General features: G+C 42.6%; 1 protein-coding gene across 1 annotated transcript in view; it reads left to right on the top strand.

Moving 5' to 3' along the window:
- stxbp4 (syntaxin binding protein 4) overlaps window positions 1-12284 on the top strand; it is a 38128-nt gene that overhangs the window by 6656 nt on the left and 19188 nt on the right. The window contains exons 7-14 of the mRNA XM_057359220.1: window positions 2359-2450; window positions 2689-2818; window positions 3132-3270; window positions 4746-5201; window positions 5887-5916; window positions 6000-6106; window positions 6396-6618; window positions 7921-8004. Coding sequence (XP_057215203.1) covers window positions 2359-2450; window positions 2689-2818; window positions 3132-3270; window positions 4746-5201; window positions 5887-5916; window positions 6000-6106; window positions 6396-6618; window positions 7921-8004 — 1261 coding nt within the window. The remainder of the gene's footprint in view (window positions 1-2358; window positions 2451-2688; window positions 2819-3131; window positions 3271-4745; window positions 5202-5886; window positions 5917-5999; window positions 6107-6395; window positions 6619-7920; window positions 8005-12284) is intronic.

The raw sequence follows: 12284 nt of genomic DNA, 5'->3' as shown, positions 1-12284 counted from the left end.
AAAGCAAATATAATTCAAATATGCCATCTGGACATCACTTTTCGCCACTACTGTAAATATCATAATATCATTTGTATATTATACAAATTTTATTATAGGCCGGGCTTTAATAGCTCATTTTCACAGCATACTGTATGTACCAACCACTATTTCGTTCTATCAGTCTCTTTGGCACGGTGAAACAGTGTTGTTGATGCTTTATTAAGGGAATTTCCTACTTTCCTCCTCAGGTACGAACCACAATAGGAAAGCCTGAGCCAACCTCCCCAACACGGACATATAACCCTATTCGCACGGGATTAGAATTATCTGGGGACCTCTGGTCATTTGTAATATTTGCAGAGATTGTCTGTGATCATGTTGCGCATTCGCACTGGATAAGTGAACTCTGTGATTTTACTCGAATTTACTGATTTATTTTCCAGAAATGACGTGAAGGCGCTTCCCTCTTTCTAAACATGGCACGAAAGAGAGCTTAATACTGATGCGCTGTCTGACAGAGATTCACCGACGCAGCCTTTAGCCCATTACTGTACACACCAGACTGGACCTCGCGTTGCGTTTTGCCGCGTCCCACAGTTTAGAAGCTATCTATCTTCATTGAACATGTCAAAGCAACTGTTTCAAATCGCGCTTAAGTGGTTTAAAAGCCTGTACACGAATAAGAGCGTGATTACATAATGTAATGCTAGACAAAGGATGTCAAAACAAACGTTAATTGCGTAAAAAAAAATTCACGCGTTAATTTGAAATAATTAATCGCATGCGTTAACGTGTTACCGTTGACAGCCCTACTTGAAAGTCTTGTCGTTGTAGGTGTAGTTGTATGTAAACAGAAGAATGTTCCTTACCGCATGCTGCCATGCATGTCATCCATCTCCATATATTCCTTCTTTTTTGTTTCGCTCTTCTGATCCTGTCATGTTTTTTTACAGTGATTATTTTCTCTCTGCCAATATTATTGTTGTCTGGTATGTAGCGACATAACCCAGCACCCAAAATACTGTGAAAACACTCCAACGCAGCTTCCATTCTTTGCGAAAGATGACTGAAAAGGCGCACAGAAACCTTGAAAAAATGAGATACGATCCCGCCAAATCCTTGTTCAAAAATTTCAAAATCGCAGAGATGCCGATTCGCACTGAGACTAATATTAATCACAGGACCTTGGTGTTCGTCAAAATATGGTGGTCGATTTGATGGGGGGGGAATTTTTACTTGACAAATTTATGACAATGGCCCGTTTCGCACCGGGATTTAAGATCACTGACAATCCTCTGCGATTATTTGACAATAATGACCAGAGGTCCCCAGATCAGATAACTAATCCCTGGTGCGAGATCAGGACTTTTAGTTGACTTACGCATGCGGTTCCATGTCCGGCTGCTTTAACCCGCACCTATCAGTTTCAAATGCATCTCCACCAATCCAGCTTTATATGTTTATATAACAATTTCATCAAGAAATGCAGTGAGCAAAATAGACAGTATCAGCTAAACATCCGTCAGCCGAAGTGAAGCGACATTTGTGTGCGTACTCTTTCCACGCTGGCCTGGTTTAACACGGGGGCATTGCTCTTTCTTCTTTTCATGGAGAAATTATCCAATAAGGGACGCTAGGAGAAGCCTTGGTTACCGAACGCCAAATCCCATTTTGGAAAAAAAACTTTCCGAAACCTGTAACGAACCCTGGCGGAAAGTGAAGGAGTTCACAGAAATACTGCATCATTCGTTCAACTCGTTTTTTTTGACAAGTTCACACATGTTAAAAGGGGATACTTCACCCAAAAGATGAAAATTCTGTCATCATTTCCTCACCTTATATTTGGAGGAATGGCTTAATAAACATAGACAGATTTTGCCCCCCATGTGGACGTATCATAGTAGGAAAACAATCACAATGTAGTCAAAAGTGCCACAGAACTGTTTGCTGCCCTACATTCTTCCAAAGTGTCTCTTCTTTTGTGTTCAATAGAATAAAAAAAATGATAAAGTATATTTTTCCTACTATGGGAGGTCAATGGGGGGCAAGATCTGTTTGGTTATAAGCATTCTTCCAAATATCTTTCTATTTATACAGATTTGGAACAACTCGAATGTGAGTAAATGATGACAGATTTTTCCTTTTTGGGTGAAGTATTCCTTTAAGCTTGAGAAGCCAGCATGTTTAACAGTGTAAAGAAGTCAGAATGCATGAAATAGCATGTTACCTCATCTTTAAATCAATCTATCAATGAATACACTTCATATCCCTGTAGCCTATTCATTGTTTATAGGTGCAAGCCTATGCATTGTTTATGCAAAATGTGAGATCATACCCATGTCTTATTGGTTATGTATGTTTTATCATACATTACAGGAGAGAATTTTCTGTACTAATGGAAAAATATGGTTCGAGCAGCAGTACTAGTTCTGGATCAGACAGGACGTCGCCCACTTCTATTTCCACAGGTATTTTCCATTACGTCCATTCTCAAACTGTATTTCAGATGGGAATGACTAATGCCTTATACTTGCAGGAGGTTTCAGCGTTCGAACAAAGGGGCCATTTGCTCTATTCTTTACATCATTGTTTCCTACTTGTTGTGCAGATGTGAAAGAGATTGATGTTCTGGAAACCATGTAGCATTTACTTAGGTGAAAGAGGAGCTGACATTTTGGCATTGACATGACAATCTCTTGTTTTCAGGCAAGATGACTGACACGGCCTCCTCCTCTTCATCTTCAAGATCAACCAGTCCTCTGCTTCTCAGCCCTAAAGATCTAAATCCAGTGTACACCACCGCCTGCATCACCTCTCCATCACCACAAGTCTGCACGTGAGAGCTAAACGGCACTCCGGAGATTTCATTCGGAGAGATTCTTTATAGTTCAATTGAAAACAAACAGGGCATACAGTAAAATAGATTTTATTTTTAAACTTTTAGGAGAACCCCACAGATTTCACACACTGATGCTATAAATAGTCAGTGTCATATTTAAGCCTGAGGCAACCTGATTTAATAGTCTGAATGAAAGTGAAATCCCACAAAAGATTAATTTATTGTCACTGAAAAAAATAATCACTTCAGTGGACATTGTTTGTGCTGTTGATCCAAGCCCTTATGTTTACTCCTCTCCCCCCCCCACCAGAGACTGCATGATTCAGTTGATATGTGTTGGCAAGGGGACAGGACTAGGCTTGGTCATCAGGGGCGGAGCTAACCGTGCAGATGGCCCAATGGTGTTCATTCAGGAGTGTCACGAGTTGGCAGAAGAACCCAAGCGCAGGCAACGGCAGTGAAGGGGTTAACAAAGGTTTTTATTTTTACAAAGAAAAACACAAAACAAAAAACCCACGAGGGGGTATCAATACCAGAACGAACTAAAATACAAACTGGAACAAAACACCTCCCTCGGTGGGGAAAAAACAAACTAAACAGAACACGACACAACGTCTTAAATAAGGCAAAATATATAAACTAACCGAACAGGAACACACTCACAAACTTGAACGGACACGACGGCAAATCCAAGGACAAAACACTGGTGTACACAGACAAGGCACAACCACCACATGGAACGAAGTACAGTACAGATACAATGACCGAACACAGGACAAAGAAACATGAGGGTATATATAGGTAAGACAAACAAGGGATAACGACACGGGGCAGGTGTGGGTAATCAAACACTTAGGGAAGGATAACGAGGAAACGAGATGGCGGGAACAGAGACGAGACACTGGAAAAACACATGAGAGGTAAAAACATAAACATCTCATGGTCTTCCCACATAAAACCCAAGGACTCTGCCCCGATCCCACCACACGACTAGAATTTCATAAACAAGACGGTGGGACCGTGACAGAGCCCCCCCCTTAATGAACACCTTCAGGTGTTCACCAAGGGGTGACTAACAAGACCTGACAGACTGGACCAAAGACAAAAACCAGACAAACATGGTGAACAAGACAAGGGGCAGACATGACAACAAGACCACAGGACTGGGGTGGGGCAACAAAAACAACAAACATGGGAGGGGGGGTGGGGCAAAACAAGGGCCCATAGGGGGCAGTCCATGGGGGTGGGGAATAGTCCCAGTCCCCGGCTGCGCTCGAGGGCGCTGAGTCCTGGGGGACTTAGGATAAGTCCTGGGAGGGACAGTCTTTGACCCTGGGATGCTCCCAGGGACCGGCTGGAAGGCCGGCTGGACAGGGCTTGACGCCGGCTGGCAAGGCCGGCTGGACAGGCTTGACGCCGGCTGGAAGGCCGGACTGGACGCCGGCTGGATCACCGGACTGGACGCCGGCTGGATCACCGGACTGGACGCCGGCTGGATCACCGGACTGGACTGCCGGCTGGATCACCGGACTGGACGCCGGCTGGATCACCGGACTGGACGCTGGCTGGTCACCGGACTGGACGCCGGCTGGAGTCACCGGACTGGACGCCGGCTGGAGTCACCGGACTGGAGCCGGCTGGTCACCGGACTGGACGCCGTGCCGGGTGGACACCTCACAGCGGACCAGATGGACCAGGACGCGGCTGCAGGATGACGCGGGACCACGGACTGGACGCCGGCTGGTCACCGGACTGGACGCCGGCTGGACACCGGACTGGATGCCGGCTGCACCGGACTGGACGCGCTGCACCAGACTGGACCGCTGGCTGCACCGGACTGGACGCTCGGCTGATCACCGGCTGGGATTGGAGGCTGGGCGCCGCTGCCCAGACCGGACTTCCCCCTTGCTTCTTTTCCGCCGAGCCACCGGCATGGTGGCCGGGTGATGGAAGGGGGGGAGGCACGACTAGCTCTCGTGCTAGAGGACTCCTGGAGGGGATCCCACGACTCCCTCCGTCCACGCCTGCCACGGAGGCTAGCCGGTGGTGGAGAGGCTGCATCCGGATCGAGGTGGAGGGTGCGGAGAGGCCCACGACCCCGAGCTGCAGGGTCTGGCCCTCCGGGATCGTCGCCAGCCCCACAGAAGACCCCGCTCACGGACAGTCCCCTGGACTCCTCGATCCGCGATCTGGAGCTGATCTACGAAGCCCAGGGGCCTCAACCTGTCGCATCTCCGCAGGCTCAAAGGGTTCGTCGAGGCAGCTGTTGAAGATAACCTTCAACTCCGCCTCGTCGAACCCTGAGTGGGCGCTAGTGGAGAGGAAGTCCATGGCAGAAGGTCTTCACGGGGGTGCCTTTCTGGCGAAAGCCGAACAAGGTGTGAGCCTGGCGGCTCTTAAACGCCTCGTCCGTCTCCTCCATGCTGCCTGCTGGGTTCGGTGGTTGGCTCGGTGATTTCTGTTCACGAATGCAGAAGAACCCAAGCGCAGGCAACGGCAGTGAAGGGGTTAACAAAGGTTTTTATTTTTACAAAGAAAAACACAAAACAAAAAACCCACGAGGGGGTATCAATACCAGAACGAACTAAAATACAAACTGGAACAAAACACCTCCCTCGGTGGGGAAAAAACAAACTAAACAGAACACGACACAACGTCTTAAATAAGGCAAAATATATAAACTAACCGAACAGGAACACACTCACAAACTTGAACGGACACGACGGCAAATCCAAGGACAAAACACTGGTGTACACAGACAAGGCACAACCACCACATGGAACGAAGTACAGTACAGATACAATGACCGAACACAGGACAAAGAAACATGAGGGTATATATAGGTAAGACAAACAAGGGATAACGACACGGGGCAGGTGTGGGTAATCAAACACTTNAGGGAAGGATAACGAGGAAACGAGATGGCGGGAACAGAGACGAGACACTGGAAAAACACATGAGAGGCATAAACATCTCATGGTCTTCCCACATAAAACCCAAGGACTCTGCCCCGATCCCACCACACGACTAGAATTTCATAAACAAGACGGTGGGACCGTGACAAGGAGATAATGCAAGGAGGCGACTGCCAAAAAGTATTTCTGAATTTGTATTACTGTTGATGTTATTAAGTGATATTTCTTTAAAAAATTTAAAGTATTTTTTTTTCTGATTCTAGGATGGGAGACTTAAGCCAGGAGACCAGCTTATATCCATCAATAAAGAATCACTCATAGGAGTAACACATGAAGAAGCCAAAAGCATACTCACTCGCACAAAACTCAGGTTAAAATTTAATACATGTTGATTTGAGCACAACCTAAAGGAGCAGTTCACCCAAAAATGAATCATTTACTCACCCTCAAGTTGTTCCAAATCTGTATACATTTCTTTGTATAGACCAAAGTATTCTTCTTTAGCCCAAAGAAATGTATACAGATTTGGAACAACTAGAGGGTAAGTAAATGAAGACAGAAATTTTATTTGGGGGGAACTATCCCTTTAATGAAAATTTGTGTAGTGTACTGTAGGACTAATGAAAACAGGTTAAAAATGTCCCTTTTTGACCCTACAGACCAGACCCTACAGTAGAGATAGCATTTATCAGACGAAGGTCTTCTTCAGGCTCCAGCAGTGGACCCCACAGTCCCATCTCCCTTCATCCCCCCTCCAGTACTGTTCCTCAGCTCAGGCCCGCTGGATTGGGGGGAGCGACTCTGCCTGGAGGCCTCGTTCCCAAGATAGCCAATACACCCAACTCTGGAAGTGAGACGCTGCCTTCTGTAGAGCTTACTAAGGTAGGATGTAAGAAACTTCGGCTTGAGTAATTCCACATGTGACAGCAATGGCAGTCTGCCCTATGGGAGATCATTCATGAGAACCTCACGCACATATACATACTGTACAATATCCACTAGTTGTCTATGTCGAAGACCCTTTACAGTGCATGTAACAACTTATAGACAATTTATTGCTTAATACGATAATTTTACATTAGACAAAAATGCAATAAGTTAATGAAAAGAATGAACTAAATTTACACTTTAAAATTGATTGAGTAAAATTAAAATGCTATGCAGTATGTTGACAGTATATTACTTTTCATGCCAGGAATTGATCTTTGTAATGTACAGTAGTGGCCAAAAGTGATGTCTAGCTTTGAAAAAATTGATGTCTTTAATCTTTTAATACATACATACAGTACATACAATACTTTGATATAAAGTATTTTCTCTGCTTTATTAAAAATGTTGTAGCCTTCTGGCAGATATAAACTGATGCAGCTTTGGGAAGAATTTAAGGACGCTTGGCAAAAAATAACACGCAACACATGCAAAAAACATATTAGGTCAAGGCCCAAAATGACTACAAAATATTAGAGGGGATCAACAAAATATTAATAACTACAGATGCATTGATATCGGCCGATAGTTTATAAACAGCCTATGATCAGGGCCGATATATTGTGTCAATCAAAAGAAGAGAGGAAAATGCAATAAATTTGTGCTCTGTATATAGAAAATGGTTTGATGTGCAATATTAATAGTCATTAAATGAATTAATAACATTCAGAAAGTTAAGAAATATGAATTAAATCGGTAATATCCGCATTGGCAGATATCACTCTGAATAATCTGTATCTGCGGAGAAATTTAGAATCGGTGCATGTCTATTAATAACTGATGAAAGTGTAGTCAATGTTTGCTTTATTTCCTTAACACTTGTTTTGTTTTTCTATGCATTTTAGGATATTTAAATAAAAAAAATATATGATATATTCCCTGATATGCTGTACCTAAAAAGTGTTTTGTCCACTTCGTACCATATTCCTCATATTTTGATGCTTTTGTCTAACCTAAGGGGGCATTAAAAGCAAATATAATTCAAATATGCCATCTGGACATCACTTTTCGCCACTACTGTAAATATCATAATATCATTTGTATATTATACAAATTTTATTATAGGCCGGGCTTTAATAGCTAATTTTCACAGCATACTGTATGTACCAACCACTATTTCGTTCTATCAGTCTCTTTGGCACGGTGAAACAGTGTTGTTGATGCTTTATTAAGGGAATTTCCTACTTTCCTCCTCAGGTACGAACCACAATAGGAAAGCCTGAGCCAACCTCCGTGTCCTCACCCAAGAGTGCCTGTACCACAGTGGCCGACTCTGGTACTGCAATTCATTATTAAACTGACCCTAAATACTCACATTGATTTTTTTTCAGATTAGATCAGTGCATTCTCAAACATGAATGTTTTGTGTTCTCGTATACCTGGCATCAGAATGGCATTTGAACGTCTTTTAAAACAGGAAGATATAAAATGTTTTGGCATAACCTGGATTAGTCTAAATGTTCAGAAGTTTAGAGAGTCATCCGCTGATGAGATACTGGGGTGTCTGTAGGATAATCCAGCTGACATGCTTCTGCTCTCTCTTCGTTCTGAAAATAGATAAAAACATCAACACGACTCTTAACTCCAGGTGAACTCAAGGGTAGTGAACTCTGTTCGGGACAGTGTTTCATTTCATGGACAGGCACCTCTGATAAAGCCTTCTTTAGCACTGATTTGAAACAGATTGAAACGCCAGCTGTGCTGAAAGGCAATCATGAAAATTTGTTTCCAAATGTTTTGAGTTTGTGGTCAGACTAACCTCTGATGTCTTTAACTGCCAGATGGATCTCAGATAGAGTGAGAATAACAAAGGTGAGGTGTTTAATATTGGATCAGGAATATCCTATGAGGAAACCACTGGGGGAACAGCACATTCACACTGTATTTACAGGTGTTGAAGTGGTAACATATTTAATGTGACCCTTACACGAATAGACCCCATTTATTATCTGAATCTGTGTATGAGTCTTGGGTCCAGTTGCATAAACATAGCCGCTAAATTGAGATTGTGTCTTAACAACTATTCTCACAGACTAGCAATTGGTTAGGACTAATCAGTCTTACTTTTCATATTTCTATTAGACCAATCTACCTTTTTATGTAACTGACTTGAAGAAGTTATGACCTATGTCTTGAAGGAAAAAAATTAGATGCTAGGCAACCGGTAAAGTTTCTTTACTATATACCTTAAAGCGGCCCTAACACACACGGTTTCTCATATGNGCATTGATTCACTATTTTGTGTTGTTTACATTATGCACGTACACGTCGATTGCCAACACGGACATATAACCCTATTCGCACGGGATTAGAATTATCTGGGGACCTCTGGTCATTTGTAATATTTGCAGAGATTGTCTGTGATCATGTTGCGCATTCGCACTGGATAAGTGAACTCTGTGATTTTACTCGAATTTACTGATTTATTTTCCAGAAATGACGTGAAGGCGCTTCCCTCTTTCTAAACATGGCACGAAAGAGAGCTTAATACTGATGCGCTGTCTGACAGAGATTCACCGACGCAGCCTTTAGCCCATTACTGTACACACCAGACTGGACCTCGCGTTGCGTTTTGCCGCGTCCCACAGTTTAGAAGCTATCTATCTTCATTGAACATGTCAAAGCAACTGTTTCAAATCGCGCTTAAGTGGTTTAAAAGCCTGTACACGAATAAGAGCGTGATTACATAATGTAATGCTAGACAAAGGATGTCAAAACAAACGTTAATTGCGTAAAAAAAAATTCACGCGTTAATTTGAAATAATTAATCGCATGCGTTAACGTGTTACCGTTGACAGCCCTACTTGAAAGTCTTGTCGTTGTAGGTGTAGTTGTATGTAAACAGAAGAATGTTCCTTACCGCATGCTGCCATGCATGTCATCCATCTCCATATATTCCTTCTTTTTTGTTTCGCTCTTCTGATCCTGTCATGTTTTTTTACAGTGATTATTTTCTCTCTGCCAATATTATTGTTGTCTGGTATGTAGCGACATAACCCAGCACCCAAAATACTGTGAAAACACTCCAACGCAGCTTCCATTCTTTGCGTAAGATGACTGAAAAGGCACACAGAAACCTTGAAAAAATGAGATACGATCCCGCCAAATCTTGTTCAAAATTTCAAATCGCAGAGATGCCGTTTCGCACTGGACTAATATTATCACAGGACCTCGGTGTTTGTAAAAATATGGTAGGTAATTTGGGGGGGGAATTTTTACTTGACAAATTACAGACATGGCCGTTTCGCACGGGATTAAGATCACAGACAATCTCTGCGATTATTACAAATGACCAGAGGTCCCCAGATAATACTAATCCTGTGCGAATAGGACTTTAGTTTGACTTACCGCATGCGGTTCATGTCCGGCATCTTTAACCGCACCTATCAGTTTCAAATGATCTCCAAATCCAGCTTTATATGTTTATATAACATTCATCACCGAAATGCAGTGAGCAAACAAACACAGCTAAACATCCGTCAGCCGAGTGAAGCGACATTGTTGTGCGTACTCTTTCTCACGCTGGCTGGTTGACACGTGGGCTTGCTCTTTCTCTTTTCAGGGAGAATTATCCAATAAGGGACTAAGAACCCTTGTTACGAAACCCAAATCCATTTTTGAAAAAAACTTTCCGAAACCTGTACGAACCCTGGCGGAGTGAATCGAGCACAGAAATACTGCTTCATTCGTTCAACTCGTTTTTTGACAAGTTCACCATGTTAAAGGGATACTTCACCCAAAAATGAAAATTCTGTCATCATTTACTCACCTATATTTGGAGGAATGCTTATAACAAGACAGATTTTGCCCCCCATTGACTATCATAGTAGGAAAAAATACAATTGTAGTCAAAAGTGCCACAGAACTGTTTGCTGCCCTACATTCTTCAAAGTGTCTTCTTTTGTGTTCAATAGAATAAAAAAATGATAAAGTATTTTTTCCTACTATGGGAGTCAATGGGGGGGCAAGATCTGTTTGGTTATAAGCATTCTTCCAAATATCTTTCTATTTATACAGATTTGGAACAACTCGAATGTGAGTAAATGATGACAGATTTTTCCTTTTTGGGTGAAGTATTCCTTTAAGCTTGAGAAGCCAGCATGTTTAACAGTGTAAAGAAGTCAGAATGCATGAAATAGCATGTTACCTCATCTTTAAATCAATCTATCAATGAATACACTTCATATCCCTGTAGCCTATTCATTGTTTATAGGTGCAAGCCTATGCATTGTTTATGCAAAATGTGAGATCATACCCATGTCTTATTGGTTATGTATGTTTTATCATACATTACAGGAGAGAATTTTCTGTACTAATGGAAAAATATGGTTCGAGCAGCAGTACTAGTTCTGGATCAGACAGGACGTCGCCCACTTCTATTTCCACAGGTATTTTCCATTACGTCCATTCTCAAACTGTATTTCAGATGGGAATGACTAATGCCTTATACTTGCAGGAGGTTTCAGCGTTCGAACAAAGGGGCCATTTGCTCTATTCTTTACATCATTGTTTCCTACTTGTTGTGCAGATGTGAAAGAGATTGATGTTCTGGAAACCATGTAGCATTTACTTAGGTGAAAGAGGAGCTGACATTTTGGCATTGACATGACAATCTCTTGTTTTCAGGCAAGATGACTGACACGGCCTCCTCCTCTTCATCTTCAAGATCAACCAGTCCTCTGCTTCTCAGCCCTAAAGATCTAAATCCAGTGTACACCACCGCCTGCATCACCTCTCCATCACCACAAGTCTGCACGTGAGAGCTAAACGGCACTCCGGAGATTTCATTCGGAGAGATTCTTTATAGTTCAATTGAAAACAAACAGGGCATACAGTAAAATAGATTTTATTTTTAAACTTTTAGGAGAACCCCACAGATTTCACACACTGATGCTATAAATAGTCAGTGTCATATTTAAGCCTGAGGCAACCTGATTTAATAGTCTGAATGAAAGTGAAATCCCACAAAAGATTAATTTATTGTCACTGAAAAAAATAATCACTTCAGTGGACATTGTTTGTGCTGTTGATCCAAGCCCTTATGTTTACTCCTCTCCCCCCCCCACCAGAGACTGCATGATTCAGTTGATATGTGTTGGCAAGGGGACAGGACTAGGCTTGGTCATCAGGGGCGGAGCTAACCGTGCAGATGGCCCAATGGTGTTCATTCAGGAGTGTCACGAGTTGGCAGAAGAACCCAAGCGCAGGCAACGGCAGTGAAGGGGTTAACAAAGGTTTTTATTTTTACAAAGAAAAACACAAAACAAAAAACCCACGAGGGGGTATCAATACCAGAACGAACTAAAATACAAACTGGAACAAAACACCTCCCTCGGTGGGGAAAAAACAAACTAAACAGAACACGACACAACGTCTTAAATAAGGCAAAATATATAAACTAACCGAACAGGAACACACTCACAAACTTGAACGGACACGACGGCAAATCCAAGGACAAAACACTGGTGTACACAGACAAGGCACAACCACCACATGGAACGAAGTACAGTACAGATACAATGACCGAACACAGGACAAAGAAACATGAGGGTATATATAGG

Source organism: Triplophysa rosa, linkage group LG18 (genome assembly GCF_024868665.1).
Source record: "Triplophysa rosa linkage group LG18, Trosa_1v2, whole genome shotgun sequence".
Classification (NCBI taxonomy): Eukaryota; Metazoa; Chordata; class Actinopteri; order Cypriniformes; family Nemacheilidae; genus Triplophysa; species Triplophysa rosa.
The sequence above is the reverse complement of the archived record's forward strand: the minus strand, read 5'-3'. Positions and strand labels throughout refer to the sequence as shown.